The sequence below is a fragment of the Lagenorhynchus albirostris genome, chromosome 6, assembly GCF_949774975.1.
Source record: "Lagenorhynchus albirostris chromosome 6, mLagAlb1.1, whole genome shotgun sequence".
Taxonomy (NCBI): Eukaryota; Metazoa; Chordata; class Mammalia; order Artiodactyla; family Delphinidae; genus Lagenorhynchus; species Lagenorhynchus albirostris.
The window spans coordinates 57889192-57911751 of record NC_083100.1 but is presented as its reverse complement, the minus strand read 5'-3'; the positions used below and the strand labels follow the sequence as shown (position 1 = coordinate 57911751).

General features: G+C 36.6%; 1 protein-coding gene across 1 annotated transcript in view; it reads right to left on the bottom strand.

The window, feature by feature from the left end:
• CHN1 (chimerin 1) overlaps positions 1 to 22560 on the bottom strand; it is a 177302-nt gene that overhangs the window by 114848 nt on the left and 39894 nt on the right. The window contains exons 3-4 of the mRNA XM_060152609.1: positions 16946 to 16984; positions 11360 to 11415 (exon numbers count right to left, since the gene is read on the bottom strand). Coding sequence (XP_060008592.1) covers positions 11360 to 11415; positions 16946 to 16984 — 95 coding nt within the window. The remainder of the gene's footprint in view (positions 1 to 11359; positions 11416 to 16945; positions 16985 to 22560) is intronic.

The following is a 22560-nucleotide window of genomic DNA, read 5'->3' as shown; positions in this document are numbered from 1 at the left end:
CCTGGGTGTAACTGCCTCTTTGGGGCTTTTATTTACCTGCTGTGAGCCCCTCCTTACCCAAATGCACATGAAATAAATCTTTCCTCCTGTTAATGTCTCTTTTGTAAGTTTAATTTGTAGGCCCCAGCCACTAAACTTAAGAGGGTGGAGAAGTTTCTCCTCCCCAACTACAGCATTTGGATGTCTTAGATATCATTATTTAAGAACTGACTTGGAATAGTCTTTTCAAAATCACAGACAGTGCAGCATTACACTAATAATCAAAATAAAGGATTAGTCAGTAATATAACTACCTTACAACCAATTTGAAATTGATTCAATTGAAATCATACAAATAATGATTATGAATTATCACAAACGAGTTTACCTGCAAATAGATCAAACTGGGAATTTAAATGTTATATGCAATAATAAAACTATGCTATGTGCATATAAACATTAATACGCTTATTTCTAAGTTTTTAAAGTGCATAATAACTGTCAATGAACTTTTTTCAGACTAAAACTGGTTGAAGTCAATATGACTAAGTAAGACATGATTTTACATTAGTACTTGTGCTGAATTATATGCTTTGCTTTCTCTAATTTTCTATATTTAGTAGGTAACATTTCTCTTATGATAGCCTATCATGGGTAGAAAAAATGGGAAATGAGGAGAACAAAAAAATTCCTAAATAAAAATAAAAGGTGACAAGCCTCTTAGATAGCCTCATCCACCAGAGGCAGACAGCAGAAGAAAGAAGAACTACAATCCTGCAGCCTGTGGAACAAAAACCACACTCACAGAAAGACAGACAAGATGAAAAGGCAGAGGGCTATGTACCAGATGAAGGAACAAGATAAAACCCCAGAAAAACAACTAAATGAAGTGGAGATAGGCAACCTTCCAGAAAAAGAAATCAGAATAATGATAGTGAACATGATCCAGGACCTCGGAAAAAGAATGGAGGCAAAGATCAAGGAGATGCAAGAAATGTTTAACAAGGACCTAGAAGAATTAAAGAACAAACAGAGAAGAACAATACAATAACTGAAATGAAAAATACATTAGAAGGAATCAATAGCAGAATAACTGAGGCAGAAGAACTGATAAGTACCTGGAAGACAGAATGGTGGAATTCGCTGCTGTGGAACAGAATAAAGAAAAAAGAATGAAAAGAAATGAAGACAGCCTAAGAGACCTCTGGGACAACATTAAACGCAAAAACATTCGCATTATACGGGTCCCAGAAGAAGAGAGAGAGAAAGGACCAGAGAAAATAATTGAAGAGATTATAGTCGAAAACTTCCCTAACATGGGAAAGGAAATAGCCACCCAAGTCCAGGAAGCGCAGAGAGTCCCATACAGGATAAACCCAAGGAGAAACACGCTGAGACACATAGTAATCAAATTGGCAAAAATTAAAGACAAAGAAAAATTATTGAAAGCAGCAAGGGAAAAATGACAAATAACATACAAGGGAACTCCCATAAGGTTAACAGCTGATTTCTCAGCAGAAACGCTACAAGCCAGAAGGGACTGGCATGATATACTTAAAGTGATGAAAGGGAAGAACCTACAACCAAGATAACGCTCCCTGGCAAGGATCTCATTTAGATCCGATGGAGAAATCAAAAGCTTTACAGACAAGCAAAAGCTAAGAGAATTCAGCACCACCAAACCAGCTCTACAACAAATGCTAAAGGAACTTCTCTAAGTGGGAAACACAAGAGAAGAAAAGGACCTACAAAAACAAACCCAAAACAATTAAGAAAATGGTCAAAGGAACATACATATCAATAAGTACCTTAAACGTGAATGGATTAAATGCTCCAACCAAAAGACACAGGCTTGCTGAATGGATACAAAAACAAGACCCATATATATGCTGTCTACAGGAGACCCACTTCAGACCTAGGGACACATACAGACTGAAAGTCCAGAGATGGAAAAAGATATTCCATGCAAATGGAAATCAAAAGAAAGCTGGAGTAGCAATACTCATATCAGATAAAATAAACTTTAAAATAAAGATTGTAAGGGCTTCCCTGGTGGCGCAGTGGTTGAGAGTCCACCTGCCGATGCAGGGGACACAGGTTTGTGCCCTGGTCCGGGAAGATCCCACATGCCACGGAGCGGCTGGGCCTGAGAGCCCTGACCGCTGAGCCTGTGTGTCCGGAGCCTATGCTCCGCAACGGGAGAGGCCACAACAGTGAAAGGCCCGCATACTGCAAAAAAATAATAATAAAAATAAAGGCTGTTACAAGAGACAAGGAAGGACACTGCATAATGATCAAGGGATCAATCCAAGAAGAAGATATAACAATTATAAATATATATGCACCCAACATAGGAGCACCTCAATACATAAGGCAACTGCTAACACCTATAAAAGAGGAAATCAACAGTAACAATAATAGTGGGGGACTTTAACACCTCACTTACACCAATGGACAGATCACCCAAAATGCAAATAAATAAGGAAACAGAAGCTTTAAACGACACAGTAGACCAGATAGATTTAATTGATATTTATAGGACATTACATCCAAAAACAGCAGATTACACTTTCTTCTCAAGTGCGCATGGAACATTCTCAAGGATAGATCACATCTTGGGTCACAAATCAAGCCTCAGTAAATTTAAGAAAATTGCAATCACATCAAGCATCCTTTCTGACCACAACGCTATAAGATTAGAAATGAATTAAAGGGAAAAAAACGTAAAAAACACAAACACATGGAGGTTAAACAATACGTTACTAAATAATCAAGAGATCACTGAAGAAACCAAAGAGGAAATCAAAAAATACCTAGACACAAATGACAATGAAAACACGACGATCCTAAACCTACGGGATGCAGCAAAAGCAGTTCTAGGGTGGGATAGGGAGGGTGGGATAGGGAAGGTGGGAGGGAGGGAGACGCAAGAGGGAAGAGATATGGGAACATATGTATATGTATAACTGATTCACTTTGTTATAAAGCAGAAACTAACACACCATTGTAAAGCAATTATACTCCAATAAAGATGTAAAAAAAAAAAACAGCAGTTCTAAGAGGGAAGTTTATAGCTATACAAGCCTACCTCAAGAAAGAAGAAAAACCTCAAATAAACAATCTAACCTTACACCTAAAGGAACTAGAGAAAGAAAAACAAACAAAACCCAAAGTTAGCAGAAGGAAAGAAATCATAAAGATCAGAGCAGAAATAAATCAAATAGAAACAAAGAAAACAACAGCAAAGATCAATGAAACTAAAAGCTGGTTCTTTGAGAAGATAAACAAAACTGCGAAACCATTAGCCAGACTCATCAAGAAAAAGAGGGAGAGGACTCAAATCAATAAAATTAGAAATGAAAAAGGAGAAGTTACAACAGACACCGCAGAAATACAAAGCATCTTAAGAGACTACTACAAGCAACTCTGTGCCAATAAAATGGACAACCTGGAAGAAATGGACAAATTCTTAGAAAGGCATAAGCTTCCAAGACTGAACCAAGAAGAAATAGAAAATATGAACAGACCAATCACGAGTAATGAAATTGAAACTGTGATTAAAAATCTTCCAACAAACAAAAGTCCAGGACCAGATGGCTTCACAGATGAATTCTATCAAACATTTAGAGAAGAGCTAACACCATCCTTCTCAAACTCTTCCAAAAAATTGCAGAGGAAGGAACACTCACAAACTCATTCTAGGAGGCCACCATCACCCTGATACCAAAACCAGACAAAGACACTACCAAAAAAGAAAATTACAGACCAATATCACTCATGAATATAGATGCAAAAATCCTCAACAAAATACCAGCAAACAGAATCCAACAACACATTAAAAGGATCATACACCATGATCAAGTGGGATTTATCCCAGGGATGCAAGGATTCTTCAATATACGCAAAGTCAATCAATGTGATACACGATATTTACAAATTGAAGAATAAAAACCATATGATCATCTCAATAGATGCAGAAAAAGCTTTTGACAAAATTCAACACCCATTTATGATAAAAACTCTCCAGAAAGTGGGCATAGAGGGAACCTACCTCAACATAATAAAGGCCATATACGGCGAACCCACAGCAAACATCATTCTCAATGGTGAAAAACTCTGTCCACTAATGTGGACACTCTCACCACTATTATTCAACATAGTTTTGGAAGTCATAGCCACAGCAGTCAGAGAAGAAAAAGAAATAAAAGGAATAAAAATTGGAAAAGAAAAAGTAAAACTGTCACTGTTTGAAGATGACATGATATTATACCTAGAGAATCTTAAAGATGCCACCAGAAAACTCCTAGAGCTAATCAATGAATTTGGTAAAGTTGCAGGATACAAAATTAATGCACAGAAATCTCTTGCATTCCTATACACTAATGATGAAAAATCTGAAAGAGAAATTAAGGAAACACTCCCATTTACCACTACAACAAAAAGAATAAAATACCTAGGAATAAACCTACCTAGGAAGACAAAAGATCTGTATGCAGAAAACTATAAGACACTGATGAAAGAAATCAAAGATGATACCAACAGATGGAGAGATATACCATGTTCTTGGATTGGAAGAATCAATATTGTGAAACTGACTACACTACGCAAAACAATCTACAGATTCAATGCAATCCCTATCAAATTACCAATGGCATTTTTTACAGAACTAGAACAAAAAATCTTAAAATTTGTACAGAGACACTAAAGACCCCGAATAGCCAAAGCAGTCTTGAGGGAAAAAAGACAGGGCTGGAGGAATCAGACTCCCTGACTTCAGACTATACTACAAAGCTACAGTAATCAAGATAATATGGTATTGGCACAAAAACAGAAACATACATCAATGGAACAAGATAGAAAGCTCAGAGATAAACCCACACACCTATGGTCAACTAATCTATGACAAAGGAGGCAAGGATATACAATGGAGAAAAGACAGCCTCTTCAATAAGTGATGCTTGGAAAACTGGACAGCTACATGTAAAAGAATGAAATTAGAACACTCCCTAACAACATACACTAAAATAAACTCAAAATGGATCGACATCTAAATGTAAGACCAGATACTATAAAACTCTTAGAGGAAACCATAGGAAGAACACTCTTTGACATAAATCACAGCAAGATCTGTTTTGATCCACCTCCTAGAGTAATGGAAATAAAAACAAAAATAAACAAATGGGACCTAATGAAACTTCAAAGCTTTTGCACAGCAAAGGAAACCATAAACAAGACGAAACGACAACCCTCAGAATGGGAGAAAATATTTGCAAAGGAATCAATGGATAGAAGATTAATCTCCAAAATACATAAACAGCTTATGTAGCTCAATATTAAAAAAAACAAACAACTCAATCCAAAAATGGGCAGAAGACCTAAATAGACATTTCTCCAAAGACATACAGATGGCCAAGAAGCATATGAAAAGCTGCTCAACATCACTAATTATTAGAGAAATGCAAATCAAAACTACAATAAGGTATCACCTCATACCAGTTAGAATGGGCATCATCAGAAAATCTACAAACAACAAATACTGGAGAGGGTGTGGAGAAAAGGGAACCCTCTTGCACTGTTGGTGGGAATGTAATTTGATACAGCCACTATGGAGAACAGTATGGAGGTTCCTTAAAAAAACTAAAAACAGAATTACCATATGATCCAGCAATCCCACTACTGGGCATATACCCAGAGAAAACCATAATTCAAAAAGACACATGCACCCCAATGGTCATTGCAGCACTACTTACAACAGCCAGGACATGAAAGCAACCTAAATGCCCATCGACAGATGAATGGATAAAGAAGATGTGGTACATATATACAATGGAATATTACTCAGCCATAAAAAGGAACGAAATTGGGTCATTTGTTGGGACATGGATAGATCTAGAGACTGTCATACAGAGTGAAGTAAGTCAGAAAGAGAAAAACAAATATCGTATATTAACGCATATATGCGGAACCTAGAAAAATGGTACAGATGAACCAGTTGGCAGGGCAGAAATTGAGACACAGATGTAGAGAACAAACGTATGGACACCAAGGGGGGAAAGCGGCAGGGGGGTGGGGGTGGGATGAATTGGGAGACTGGGATTAACACGTATACACTGATGTGTATAAAACTGATGACTAATAAGGACCTGCTGTATTTAAAAAAAAAGTGCCTTCTTGATAAAATGTTTAAAATAAAAAAAAATAAAAATAAAATTAGTAACATGAAACACTTTGTAATTACTGAGACGAGACTGCCTACAAAAGCCTTTAGATTCAGAAAGATCTTTGATTTAAGAGCATCTTGAAGTGAACACAGATAACTTTTAATACAGAAACAAGATAAGGCAGAGATTATTTTAATGATGTAGTTTCAGGATAGATTATCTTTCTGTAATACTAATCACAGAATTGCTTTAAAGCACTGCAACAGTTACGGATCTCCCCAAATGCTTGGCAGGATGCCTTTGTGCACTCATTTACTAAAGGTGGCTTTTGGACCTTAAAGCGTCCTTCAGAAATATTAATTTCTAGTTATTTTAAATAACTCTCTTAGAAGATTCTGCTGTCTTTCACCAGTATTCTTATCAAATAAAATAAAATGTAAAGTTAAGTTTATCTAAGAGGCCAGGAACAGAACAGAATTAAATGAACTGGCACTAGAAGAGGGGAAAGGAAACAGGAAAAGACACAGTTTCAGACAAGTGATTATGATTCAGGTCTTTGCCAACTCTCTCAATAACGTATTTGGTTGTGATTGGTATGTCTATTCTGGAAAACAATGCTTATGAGTAACTCATTTTGTAGCTTGAGAAGAGAAATTTAGGTGCAGCGTCAAGTTTCTGAAGGTTGAAGTTTAAGTTTCCTAAGGTTGTTATGTGGGGAAGGATTTGACTGATTCTGCAAAAGTCCAAGGACAAAACTAGAATTGAAACTAGAAGGTTCAGAGAGAGAGCATTTAATACAGCTAAAGAACAAACCTTCTTTCAGCTAGAGCTCTTTGAAGACAGAATGGCTACAACGAAGTCATTAATTCCCCTGGAAGGCACAAAGTTATCTCAGAGATACAGTACAGATGTTGGACTGGATGGTCTCTTAAAACATCCTATGATTCTACTGAAACAGGACCTTTGACAAACTATTGGTATTCAAGCTTCTAAACTTGTCCTATACAAATCATAGCCCTCAATACATGATAGTTGACAATTTTGACAGTTCTCTGAAACAGAGAAAATGGTGGATCATCATAGTGAACTAAGACATGATTAAGAAATGTAATGGAGGGCTTCCCTGGTGGCACAGTGGTTGAGAGTCCGCCTGCCGATGCAGGGGACATGGGTTCGTGTCCCGGTCCGGGAGGATCCCACATGCTGCGGAGCGGCTGGGCCCATGAGCCATGGCCGCTGAGCCTGCGCGTCCGGAGCCTGTGCTCCACAACGGGAGAGGCCACAACAGTGAGAGGCCCGCGTACCACAAAAACAAACAAACAAACAAAAAAGAAATGTAACGGAAAAACACGAGTCCATTTCTACTAATCGTCTCTCTTTATGCCCATGAATAAAGAGCTCATCTTAGTTCAAAGATGAATATTTGAGAGGATGAGTAAAGTGAAGTCATCAGAACCTGTACGGGTGGAAAATGACAAGCATTTCTAGCAGACAAGGATAAATGAAGAAGAAAAACTTCAATTTGCTAATAAGCAGATAAAGTAGTAGCACAAGTAACTACCTAAAGCAAAATCAGCAATGTAGAAGCTTAGTTGAACAATCTCCTCAGAAACTCCTTGGAACTTTCTTTTTAACTCTCTCAGGAATAACTCAAAAGTCAAATTTATTTGTCAAAACATCTTCAAGATGTTATTTTTTGCAATATCATAACTAAAGACTTGCAGTGCTAAACATATACCAGTCTCAGCAGCAGTGGGCAACACAGTAGAATCTTCAAAGATGAGTAAAGGGCCAAATGGAGTCTGGTCTCTGTGCTGCCTCAGTACCTAGCTGGTGATGACTCACCTGTGGGAAGGCTGAGTACTCCAGGTCTCCCTCCAGGAGATTACTCCATACCAGGGCATGCATGAAGTATCCTCTTTTTTCAAAGATTTTAAAGAAAAGTGTGCTGACTTAACATCTCTGTAGGTCAGAATCATTTGTGGGCTTCCTATACATACAGATTTCTGAGCTTCATTACCAAAGATCATACTTCAAAAGGTCTGAGAAGGGGTCTGAACATATGTATGTTTTTAAAGGATCTAGAGGTGATTCTGATGCCCTTCCAGGATTGAGAAGGAGTGGTTAAGGAGGTAGGTGCAGGGGTAGAAAAAAAAAAAGGTAATCTCGGGACTTCCCTGGTGGCGCAGTGGTTAAGAATCTGCCTGCCAATGCAGGGGACATGGGTTTGAGCACTGGTCCGGGATGATCCCACATGCCTCGGAGCAACTAAGCCCATGCGCCACAACTACTGAGCCCACATGCCACAACTACTGAGCCCTCGTGCTGAAACTACTGAAGCCTACGTGCCTAGAGCCCGTGCTTCACAACAAGAGAAGCCACCACAATGAGAAGTCCGCACACCGCGATGAAGAGTAGCCTCTCGCTCACTGCAACTAGAGAAAGCCTGTACGCAGCAACGAAGACCCAATGCAGCCAAAAATAAATAAATAAAAGGTAATCTCATGAAATCCCTGCCTAATTTTGTAAATTCATTCCTTTGTGACTAACTATGTGCTTTCAGAGTTATTTAATGTTTTTTTAAACCAGATGTCACAATAACAAAATCCATTTCAACATTTTTTTAAACAATGAAGACGCAATTCTTTTCAACAGTATATCATAAGAAAGTTACCACGACTTTATATTACCTAATATATAGTCCACATTCAAATTTCTCCAACTGTACCCAGAATGTGTAGCTTTAAAAAAAAAACATATATATATGTATAAAACCAGGACTCTATCGAGGTGCATGCATTGCATTTGGTTGGCATGCCTCTTTAGTCTCCTTTACTTTAGAATGGTCCCACACTGTTATTTCTTTTATGAAAATGAAATTATTTAAAAGCCCAGAACAGTTGTCTTACAGAATGTACCCATTCTGGATTGGTCTGACTTATACTTCATAAACAGATTTAAGTTAAACATTTTAGGCAGAAATACTACATAAATGACGTTGTGTATGTTTCATTGCATCATTTAGGAGACACATGTCAGTCTGTCCCATTGCAGGTAATGCTGAATTTGATCACCTGACTAAAGGTGTGACTGTTAGACTTCTCCACTATAAAGATGAAAATATTTTTCTCTTTGCAGTTCATAAATAATCAAGACCATGTGATTATTCTGTTTACCTACAACCTTTTATTCAATGTTTTAATGTCTAGTGGTGATCCTTGCCTGACTCAATTATCAGTGCAAATCATTATCATTCTTTCTACATTTTTAGGCACTAGTGCTGGAAAGAACAACTTTCTCCCCTTTCTCTTCCCTCTTTGTATTGGGATAGGTTTTTTTTGTAAGTATCATTATAGACTTACACATTCTTTTTTCATTCAATGTGTTGTAATTCATTACTATCATTATTCTTTTTGATGTCAAATGATCCCAAATTTTGCTTTTGGGAACTCTTCAAGTGGGCTCCTATGTGTTTTTGACACATCCTCATCCATTTTTGAGCCCTTCTTGCTTTCTGACATAAGATGTTCCTGGACCTCTCTGCCCCATATTCTACAATCAGGAATTTCTCTAAGGAGCACTGGCTCCTTTTAGTAGCAAACAGTATTTGGAAACTAAAATTTGGACACTGGGTTTATTCGTTCTTACTGGGGCATCACTGCTTCTAAGCCCTTTCCATAAACTGAGATGGAAAATACATTTTCAAAAATCTATGATGTCATAGGTATTTATTAATACCTCCAATTCAAATTCAATACCACAGTGTGCCTCTCAATTTCCCCTATTCCATATTAATATCTCCTAAAAACCTTGGTTCCCTAAAATCCAATATAATTACTTATTTGCTCTATCCTATAACAAAATAACTGCAGAATTTCTAAACAAGTACCACTAACAACAACAAATCTAATAACTATAGTTAAAAGATCTTTTTGTAGGTTATGGATCTTAGAATATTTCCCTCTGTATTTGTATAGCCAAAATAATATGTTTAAAAACTACTTAAATTAATTTTGAGTGATTATGTTATGAATTTGTTAGGTTCATTTGTTTCTATTTGTATTCAATTTTAGGGTTTTTAAAATCATTTTTATTTAATTTGGTTATTTGAATATGTGAAACACTTGCATAGTTCAAAAGTCAAAACTATATAAAAACACACCCTCAGAGGAATCTCACTTCCATCCTTATCCCCTCTACATTGATCCTCACCCACTCCTTATGGAAAACTATTTCACTCATATCTGGGTTAACTCTCCTGTGTTTCTCTTTTGCAAAAATAAGCTTTTTCTCTTATTTTCCCTTCTTTATTACTAAAAAGGGACCATAATTACTATATATACATTTTGCATATGGAAATCATTCCATATCAGCTCGTAGAAATCTTCCTTCTTCTTTTTAGTATTATAATTTATTCAATCAGTCGTCTATGAGCATTTAGATTTTTTCCAATATTCTGCTATTACAAATAATCCTACAATGAAAAACTTTGAGCGCATGCTATTCCATATTTGTACAGGCAATTCATCAGAGTAAATCTCTAGAATTTGGACTGGTAGGTCAAAGGGTAAATGCAGATGTTAGATATTCCAAAACTCTCATTAAGTTGTAGCATTTCACATTCCCATCAGCAATATATGCGTGCCTATTTCCTCACAGGTTTACCAGCTAAGGGGTATATTCTATGTTTTTGAACTTTTGCCAATCTGAAAAGTGAAAATTTTCACTGTGTATTTTAATTTGCATTTCTATTATTAATGAAGTTGAACATCCTTTCATATACTGTCATGTCATATATGTCATATCTCTTTTGGTGAACTGTCCATGATTTTGCTTTTGACTTTTTAAAATCATGATTTAGATCTTTTTTTAATGGAAAAATTACTTCAATAATGCTACAATGATGCCTTCAAACTGTTTTAAAAAGTAAAGAATAAAACACTAAAAAATGGATGAATGTAAAAATTCACTGAAAAGAATACTAACGTCACTTAAAACTATAATGTCTTATTCTATCCTGTGTTCCAAACAGTCCATTAAAAAGTGGTAGTTATTTCAAGTGAGAAGAATGTTAAGAAAAATGCATTCAAGTTACAATTTTATGATGCTAAGTAGCATCAAAAGTTAATCCCACAAATAACCATGTCACTGAGGAAGGTCAAAGTTTGGGAAACAAATGATTGAGAGACATTTCGTTGTAATGGTTTCATTACACCCACCTCATTAGTACAGGTAATTCTCCGAGGATGAGGGGCTTCTTGTTGCAGTTGATATACTGGGAAGTTAGAAAATAAAACATGTCAGTTTCCCTTATGTAGAGCATCTGAATATATTAGGAATCAAAACCTGCCTGCTTTTTTATGTTCATAAGAAAACTGTGGTACAGTCCTATTTGTTATTAAATTAAATTTTGCTATGAAGCAAAGAACGTAAACCAAACTAAATTTAGTGAAAGCCCAGGAGCAAACACAAATAAGAAAATCATAATCCACAGAAGTGTTATAACAAATCAGTATTGGATATCTGGCTCTGTTCTCCATAATCTGGTCATTTAGTTTCCCCAATTTTTGTGGATATATTACATAAAGCATGCCTCTGCTATAAACAAATACTAGTTGTATATTTTAAAAGTACATTATTAAGTGTCAAACTTGAAACTAAAATTAGGATTTATAGGCTAGATGTAACACATACACTGTTTTTCTCCCCTATTTATATTGTGAACATCTATCTTCAAAGATAATCTCCCCTAGAAACAAAATTTCTGAGCCAAAGTTACCACCACTTATTCAACTAGGGTAAATGCATCAAAAGAGAGAATTCAGACACTTAAATAGCTTGCCAGAGGATAATTTTTAGGGTATCTGAAAATGGATTGGTGAAAATTATACCAATACCATGTCCTTCTAAGACTCACTTCAGGCTTCTTGACTTAAAATAAAGAAAAAAATGAACAGAACGTGTAGTTATCAGAGAAAGTGTGTTTATGTAGGTCTGAGTTTATCTCTTGGACAAAATCTGTTTTCTATTTCTACACATATAATCACATATAATTGAATTTAATACTGTATTTAAATACATAGACATTTGGTCAATATAACATCAAACTACCCAGCATCTGGGGTTGTCAGACAATGTATGGCTCACATTTCAACTGTCATTATATAGACTCCACCTCTGATCATATTCATTCATATATAGTATAGGGACATATATAAACATATACAATTAGACTATGTATATGTATATGTGTATATACATACACTAAATATACTGAGAACATACATAGACACACATCACTGTTCTGTATTGCTATGTAATGGCAACAGAGTATTGCAGTTGCAAATCTGAATTCCTGAACCAGACCACCTGGGGTCTGAACACTGGGGCTCTTGCCTCTAACAATGCATACTGAGCCTCGGCTTTCATCATTTGAAAATGGGGATAAAAATAGTTTCTACTTCATAGATTACTGAAAGGATTAAATACTATATGTGAAAGACTTAAAATAGTCCCCAGCACATGGTAAACACTCAATAAAGACTAGCTATTCTTATATGTAGGTGACTGATACTAATACATAAAATTCTTTACAATAATATTTGGGTACCAGGATGCATCCACAGTTCATCACCAAAACATAACAACATGGTAATGCTATAATTTAAAAGGTGCTAAGAAGATACAGCTTTACTGTTTAAGAATCAAAAAATAAACAAAACACTTCTCATTTAATAATGTTTGGAATCTACTGAGAGAAATGTATTCCTTTGCCTTATCCTCCTGGTTGCAAAAATCCCTACAAGACGTAACATATTAAAATAGTTTTAGATACCCATATTTTACTGTGAGAGTTAGTTTTTCAAAAATACTACTGTGAATATATTTGTATGGATTAAAGAGATGATATGAAGGGAATAATTTTGAGATGGGGAAGGGAAGAAAGAAAGCACTGAAACTAAATTTGTCTGGCCCTGACAGTGAGAGCACATGTGTACCACTCAGAGATATTTGTAAATCTCCATCCTCCCAAGAGAACCAAATCGTGATATGCAAAAAGGTCCATGCTTCAGGTCCATTCCTCCCTGCTGGTAACTATAACTCTAAGATGTGAAAATTCAGTTCACATTTCTGTTTTGACCAGCAATTCTCAAAAGATCAATTGTTTCCCCTTGTCAAGCAAATGCTTTGGAAAGTAGGGTCACCTATAGAAACTGAATTACGAAAACTGAATGGTGGTCAAGAAGGACATTAAAAGTTACTACAGAAAGTAAAATGTTGATTTTGATTTAAAGCACAAATACTGTAGTATCTGGTTATCACCAATAATGTGTTTACCTATTCAGCAAGCAAATATTAAGATAAGCCAGTATGAAAAAAAGAGTGAAATATCATCACGTGAGAATTTCACCCTTTGTTTTAATCAGAGTTTCAACGAGTATAGTTCTATTTCATGGAGAGGAGTAATTTTTAGACAAATGCCTCCTTATTGGCTACCAATGGTTAGTCTATCTTTCAGACTCACTTTTAATAAAAATATATATAAAGGGAGGGCCTTTGGATATTGTATAACTGAATATAACATGAATTCAGGGAATACCCATCAAAAGGATCATTAAAAAATCATACATTGTAATAAAGAGTAATTAATTCAGGCCCTTCTCAATTTATAGTTTTTTTGTCATTTAAACCAGAACTCAGCTGAAAATTTAAATTGCACAATCATTAAATGATTCACCAAAAATTAATAGCTAACTTCAAGATGAGAAGACATATAATTAAAGTACTCAACATTTTTCAATCACCTTAGAAGTGTCAATGTTTATGCACTTATTAATGAAATTCTCAGCATCTAGAGACAATACATTGTTAATCAAGTTCAGAGATCACAAGTTGGTATCTTGAGGTCAAAACTGGCTCACATGTGTCATTTGGTTTGCTGTTTTCCAAATTCAAATTTGTTTTTAACATTTAAAAATTAAGAGATTTAACAACAACAACAAAAGCAAAAGAGAATTCCAGCTTCTCTTGAAAACTTAGAAGATGTGACAACACTGGACTCAGAGTGTTAGATACCCACAGTAAAGGGGAGCTAACTATGAGCTACTCCCTACGTACAGGGCATCCTCTCTCTGCTTTCTCACAGTCCCCACCTGCCTCACTTGCCTCATTTATTACATGTTTGGCCCCTGGTTTAATTCAAGCAATACATATTGAAAAGCAACAAAACTGTACTTGTCTTAAAAGAGTTCTCAACTTAGAATCTTGCTAATTCTATTTAATTATTGGTTTGAACTTGTAAGGTTTTAGAATTGTTTTCACAAGCTCAACTAAACCAAAATCAGAAAGCACAAGAGAGGCATGGGTAAAATAAGTTTCTTATAGAATCACAGTGAAAATAAGTTTCTCATAGAATCACACTGTGAAAAGCTGTTCAGACCCCAACAAGCTAAAGACAGAAAAAAAAAATCCTTAACATGCTGCAACTTTTGACATGAAAATGTAACTGTCCCCTTCAGTTTTACAGATGTAGTACAGAATAGAAGTGAACAATCAGAACATTCTGAATAGCTTTCATTCTGCTTGTATCTCCTTATGTGGACTGACATACCTGATTTTTTAAAAATCTCAATCCATTTAGATTTTATCACCGTTTTGAGGAGTATTTTAATTACAAAAATTTAAGTCACAATACAGAGAAGATGACGAATGCATTATGGTTTGTCAGTCCCAAAGACGATCAAACAGAATTTGTTAACTATCAACTCTGATCAAGGCATATATAGGAATTAAACAAAATGTCATGGCTCAATTATAGAGGGTACTGGGCAGGGCCTACTACTCCAGTAACTTAAAATTTCAGTCACTATTGATGAAATACGGGTGTCACAGGTTTGTCAGTTTAAAAATTTTTTCCTATTAAAACGTACAGACTCTGGGACAGATGAACTTCATTAATAAAGACGAATTTTATTAATAAATACCTTACTGGAGATTATTTACAGCTAGCTAGACATAAAACTATAAAACTAACTGAGTGGTAAAGGCAAAACAAACAAACAAAAAGAAAAAAGAATTCAACCTACATCCCAATTTTTTCTAGGATCAGAATTTTGACAAACACATTTACAATCTAAATGATCATCGCAACAATTATTTCAATGTGACAATGTAACTTTTACATGTTTTCTCGTTAGTTAAAATTTGCACGTATACAAATTCTTAGAAGACAACATCATGATTTCATAAGGAAATTTCACATGACCAGTTTTAAATATGGACCTTTCTGCGTGGCTTTAGCACAGTTTAATCATAAAATTTCACTGAACTGGAAGTTTTTGCATTTGATGGTCAGAAAATAAAGTCTATTCTAATAATTTCCTCCCTGTTTCTACTGTTAAAATGATGGGGGGGGGGGGTGGCAGTGTTCTTCAGGCACTGAAGTCACTAAAAGAAACTATAAAACTCAGTATTATCACCAAAAAAAAAAGAAATATGCCATTTTTAAGACAAATGGTAGCTACTATAAGACATAGGGAGATACAGAAAATACAAATTGCATACACCACATTTAGTAATCAATATTCTTCGGGGGAAAAATCACCACCATGATTCAATAACAGTCTGAGGTTTTATAAATGCTCTTACATTAAAATGTGCAAGGCACAAATCAGAGCAAAGAGAATAAAGGTAAACTGAAAACCAGAAAATGCAGAGAAGAATTTTAAACAGGCTTCTCGCCAATGAGGTTATGAGACAAAATCTTTGAGAGGTAAAGATCATCAGTCATTTTTATACATTCTTTGAACTATACTCCCCAGAATCAAAACAGAAGCAGCAGGGGTGGGGGAAAACGCATCTATGGCAATATTTTTAGAGACTGTTCATATTTTGCTTACTATAATTAGCCCCCAGTGGCAACCTATTACAATAAACTCTCTGTTGCTCTGGGAACATAAAACCGAGTAAGGATCTGAATTGCTGCTCTTTCAGTCAGCAAATTTCAGCAACTTACAAATATCAAAACTCAGAATAACTCAACATTTACAAAGATGCTAATAATCTGTATTTAAAGTACAGGTTTTTTAGGTTGCTTATTTGATTCTACAGACAACAAACAAAAGTTTACAGTACTGGTTTCTGCAACAGTGCATTCATGGATTTTTAAAAAACAACTCTGATTATATTAACCCTATTTCCATCTTTTAAAATTCTGAAGTAGCTTTTACTTGATGCAATAATATTCTCTAGGCAACAAGGAAGGGGAAATAAAGGACTAAGAACCTAGACTCTTCAGAAAAAATCTGTATTCTAATGCCAAGTTTAGAGAACAATATAGATACAGTGTCTCTCTTTTATATTTCGGAAGGCAATTCCTAAAAAAGAAGACCACTTTTTACTCATTCTTTCTAGCAAGATAGCCTCCTGACTTATCATTATTTATTTATTCCTTTTTTAATATAAAAAACAGGATCTAAGAATATTAAATTCCTTGCATTCTTAGTTAGCTTCTCCTTGCATTAGTTTTATCAGCCACTGTCAACAAGTGGTCTCAAGTTCCAGAATACGGAATTCCATGCGAGTTCAGAGGGATGAGATGCATTCCTGACATGCAAACCATGACAGACTTTGTGGAAATGCTCCTATTTCCCCAGTTTCTTTTTCTGTGCTATTCACAAATTCTGTTGTGAATTAATTTTTCAATAATGGACACAAAATGGAATGACTCTTCATATCTAATGTTCCTGATATTTTTATATTACTTATAAAGCACTATAACCCACCCAATTTATTTGTATACTTACAGTAAGATTTCCAAACAGGAGGTCTATATTCATCTGTATCTGAAAGAATAAACATCAAATTAACATTACTGAATAGTTATATTTTAAATGAGATATTTTAATCATTAATTCATTTAGTACATATTTGTTGACGTCTATTTGTTCTAGGCATCGTGCTAGGCACTAAAGGGCATTCAAAGGTTTTTTAATCTTGGTCCTCCCTTCCTTGGAGGACATTTTCACAAAGATGTTCAAAGAAAGTTACTGTATTTATTCAACTGCTTATCACATAAAAACGTCACGCTTAATTTTTACTGCTGTCACTGAGGTAATATCAACAAGGTCTTTGGGCTTAATTCTATGATCATTCTATTGAAAGATTCCTGTAATCATTGGAACTTTTCTATATTTCCCTCCATCACATTTGGGGGAGTCCAGTGAAACTTTTACTAACATCAAGAGAGAAGAACAGCTAGGTACAGACCTTAGTCCTCATACATCCTAGACAATCAAAACCAGGAAATGAGCAGCACTTCAATGTAGGACAGTGTATCTAGAGAGCCACAAAGAACATGAGGTGAACATGTGCTCTCCAGGTCCATTTCCCCTCACTCTGCTTGAATGTGAATTAGGAGACAGTGTGAAGAGGCAGTGGAGAGAGATGGAAATACAAGCACACGAGGGAGACGGGGGAAGTGGAGAAAGGAGAGGGGACAGCGTGGTCTGGCTTCTCATCTGTGAAGCACAGCTGAGGAATAATCTTGCCAGCACAAAGCCCTCCCTGCAAGGCCACGTAGCCAAACCAGCAGACACAGCATTTTGGTGTGGGGAGGTGTGGCCAGACACATCACCTGGCTCTGCTGGCATCCAACAGAAACCCACTGAGGAATCTGATCCTAAAAATCGTGGTCTCCAAGGAGGCAAGAAAACTTGGAAGTTTATTGAGGAGGGTGATTTCTTGTATAGGTAGCTCACATTAAAATGGTCACAGACTCGAAACATTCAGCCCCCAACTCCCAACCTTTAAAATGCAATCTCACACTTCATTTATGATGTGTTATCATAAACCACACAAATACTTTGAGTCAGAGGGCTACAGTAAGACTACTGATGATGGGCAAAAGAACATAAAAGGGAAATTCTAAGTCATGTAGAAATTGCTTGGCACCCAGGAGAAGTTTTCATATATGTTTTCTCAAAGAATGAATAAAAGATTACATGAATAAATGAATGAAGTAATGCAGCAAATACAGCTGACTCTCATTATTCACAGTAGTTATATTCTACAACGTCACCATAGACACTGAATTAACCAATACTGAACCACTGCACCTGGGGAAACACAAGTTAGGTTCCTGTGAGCCTCTGGTCACAACATTTTCATCAACCAATCAATACATAACTTTGTTTTCTGTGTATTTTTGTTTAAACACACCTTATTTAGTATATATTGTTGATTCATAAACATTGAACTCACAGCCAACTGTACTATAACTCATGCCTCAGTGAAACTTATCTGACACATGTATTTTCTCTCCAAGATACATTACTGTCTTCAAGATAACATTACTGTCTTCAAGATAACATTACTGTCTTCTTGCACTTAGAAGCACCAGACAGGATTTTGACACAATGCTTAGGGGCCATTTTAAAAAGTAAAATCACCAATAAAAAGTCAAAAAAATGCAAAAAATGTGGCACTAAATAGGCTATGAAAAGAACACCTGTTAACAGTATAAGAGCTAAAACAAAGAAGGCAGAGTGGCCTTGCTCAACCCCAGCCCGGAATATTCAGGTCATGCAACTCAATTTGCCACTCTATAAATGTTGGCGAATGACTATGAAAGTGTCACAGGTATTTATTTTAAAAGGGTTACAAATAAATGCTAGCAAGTAAGCAAATCTGCAAACACAAACAGAATCAAGAATAATGACTGTCGGTATATGAATGAGCAATTATTTAGGAAAACTACCAATTCAGGTAAACTCACATAGGAATGATATAACATTAGGATGAAATATGACCTCAGCACAGTGACATATAGATATATACATATTTACTTTGCTAGGGGGTGGGGTGGGGTGTGTGTATGTTTGGAGGGTTAATTACACTGACATTTATCTTAATAAGTTAATTGAATTATATATTTTTAATACGAGGAAAAATTTGCCTCTAAGCATTCAAGTCATTTAATGATTTCATTGATGCCATATGGATGCTGTTATATTGCCATTCAATCCTAGGACAGTTCCAGGTTTAACAGGAGAGTGGACGTTCACTCTCCTGGCACTCACCCATATTCACGTGTGTGTCTCAGCCTCCTTGCCAGCGTCCAAACAGCATAAGCTGCAGTGACCAGGCACCTCGCGACCCGCCACGCGGAAGATGGCACATGCGGCCAGGAAGAGGAAGGGCACTCAACAAGGCTGAGACCCCGTGTAGTAAAGAATTTAATCTTGCGCCCCAGAAGAGGTCTGACTTTTGCCTTCAGCTCCTAGGGGGTAATTTTCTTTGTCTGGGAGCCTTGGGCTAGCCAGAGTACCAATGTGACTTAGGGTGGGGTTTTGGGTCACAGTGTCAGTCAAGCTGGAGAATGAGATCAACCATGTGGGCCATCAATCATAAAGCCCTCATTAAAAACTCTGAACTCAGGACTGGGAGAGCTTCCTTGGTTGGAAGTATTCCATGTGTATCACCACGCATCAATGCCGGAAGAGTATGCGTCCTGACTCCACAGAGGATAAGAGAAGCTCTGCATTTTGTACTTCTCCCGGACCCTGTCTTATGTGCTTTTCCCTTTGGCTGATTTTAATCTGTATCCTTTCCCTGTAATAAATCATGACTCTCAGTATAACAGTGTTTAGTGAGTTCTGCGAGTCCTCCTAGAGAATCATCGAACCCAAGCGTGATTTGAGGGAACCCCTTCCAACTTGCAATTGGTGTCAGAAGTGAAAGAAGTGTATAGGACTGTGCCCTCTCCCTTTGCAGTTGGCCCTAACTCCTTGCAAACTCTGCGCAAAGCCTGCACCTATGAGCAGGAGGCCCTGGAGATTGCTTTCACTTTGGAGATGGTAAGAGAGTAAGAGGCTAATAATCAAAGTTCTTTCTCTGGGGGATTGTTCATCTAGTCCTAGATAGGGCTTTCTTAGGGGAACATCAACCTTTACTTGCTGTGTGACTTTAGGAAATTTACTACCTCTCTTTTCTTTATCTATAAAATAGAGTAACAATATCATCTAAAATGGGAATAGTAACACAGGTTTGTTGTGAGGATTATATTAGGTATCATACATTAAGCACCTTGCACTCAGGAGACCTTTAGTAAATGAGTGCCCTCTCCTGCCTTCACCAAAAGCAAATTTAAAAACACAATGAGGGACTTCCCTGGTGGCGCAGTGGTTAAAAATCTGCCTGCCAATGCAGGGGACACGGGTTCGAGCCCTAGTCTGGGAAGATCCCACATGCCGCGGAACAACTAAGCCTGTGTGCCACAACTACTGAGCCTGTTTGTCACAACTACTGAAGCCCACGCGCCTAGAGCCCGTGCTCCACAACAAGAGAAGCCACCACAATGAGAAGCCTGTGCACCACAGTGAAGAGTAGCCCCCGCTCGCCACAACTAGAGAAAGCCCACGCGCAGCAACGAAGACCCAACACAGCCATAAATAAATAAATAAATAACTGGCTGACTGACTGACTGACTGGCTGACATTATTTGAGATGCTACAGATCACAATTCTGTGGCCAAATAAAATGAGTATCTGGCAAATACCCAAGAAATATTAGGATTGAAGTTTGTGTTTCCTTTAATATTAAAACAATTCTAATTACCAGTGACATTTAACAACACAGTTTGGGTTTTAAAAGTCTTTTCCTAGCAATCTATTTTTTTCTGGTGGAAGTGTAAACTGGTGCAACCTCTCTAGAGAACAACTGGCAATACATACCATAAGCCTTAAAAGTGTGTAACAGGCATCTGTTAAGGCAGAGATTAAATGAGATGCTCTTTGAAAGGGAACGTTTAAAAATTATGACAGTCTCTCTTATGTTTAGGGGTGGAGACCCGAGGTCACCTTGGTATGGGCCATTCTGTTGAACAAGTTAGGCAAAGGGTAGGCACCACCGTCCTCAGGACTCAGGGAAAAGGGGCTCACTGGGAGGGGGAAGTTGCATGGCTTAGAAAAACATACCTTACACTCTTGATGTGCAAAATTAATTGCTAGAGTTGCTGAGACCAATTTTCCAGTACCCTAAATCCTTCTGGAAGGGAAGAAACATTACCCCAATCTTTGATTCCTCAGATTCAAATTTAAGGAGTTCTGTCATAGAAAAAACTTATAGCCCAAACCAAGTTCCACTGGCAAGAACAGGCAGAAACACTCCTGAAAGAAAATGACTTTGAAGATGGATTAATTGAAACTGGTGATCCAGGGTCATACAGAGGGCTTATGCGTTTACTAGGAAGGACAGATTCTGGCCCAGCATGAGGCAGAGGCCAGAAGCGTCTCTGACCTCAGCCTCCCTGGCACATGGAATCGTTGAGTATAAGTGTGTGAACTAATAAACTGCAATCTTAACCTCCAACTGGGGTCACTACTTTGACCTGGGCCAGGTCTGACCTAAACGAGTATCCTAGTAGCACTCAGACAAGCAACTATCGACAAAGGGCTGGTCCTCAACACTGACAGAAAGTGATAAAGAGAAGAAGGATAAACAGTGTACAATTATACTTACTGCACTTTTCTTCTGGGTAGTTGTAAGAGAATGGGACCACTCTGGGACTGAGTAAGTCTCCTGAAGTTCAAACTTGGAGGAGGAGACTGCCTGAAGAGGAAGGTACTAAATTTCCTGCTAACTGGGGCAGTGGTTAAGAGGAGAAAGTATGGGAGCATATTTGGCTCCTGCATTTATGTAACAGGTCTTCAGTTCCTTCTGCATACTTTTGACCCAGCAGCTCTATTTCTAGGAATTTATTGTAAAATAATTAAGGATATTAGAAAAATATTAATATAGAAGAATACCACTGAAATATTTCTTTTTAAACTAAAAAACTGGATTCAACCTAAATGCCTAACAATTAGAAACTGATAGAATCAATGATGATAGATTCCAGTTTGAAGACACCTTGACTACATCAAGAAGATTTCACCTTTTAATCTGTTAGAAAGTCTGACAGATATTTCAAATATTTTTAATCTTTTAAAACAGTGTCTCTCAAACTTTTTGGTTTCAAAAACATGGATTCTAAAGAGCTTTTAATTATCTACTGATATTAACCATATTAGAAGTTAAAACAGAAATTTTAATAGTATATATTTGTTAATTTATTAAATATAATAAACCGATTATATCTTAACATTTTTATGAAAAAATAACTTTAGCTTTCAAGACAAAACATTTGTTTTAAATTCTGTACATCTCTTTAATGTCCAGTATAAGTGAAGACAGCTGGATTTTCCTATCTGCTTCTGCATTCAATCTGTTGTGATATCACATGCCATGTACAGTCTGGAAGATCCAACTAGCCATTTGTGAGAGAATGAGAGTGAAAAAGGCAAATAATGTCTTATTACTATTACTTAAAATAGTTCTGACTTCGTGGAAGCTCTGAAAAAAACTTGGAGACTTCCAGGAG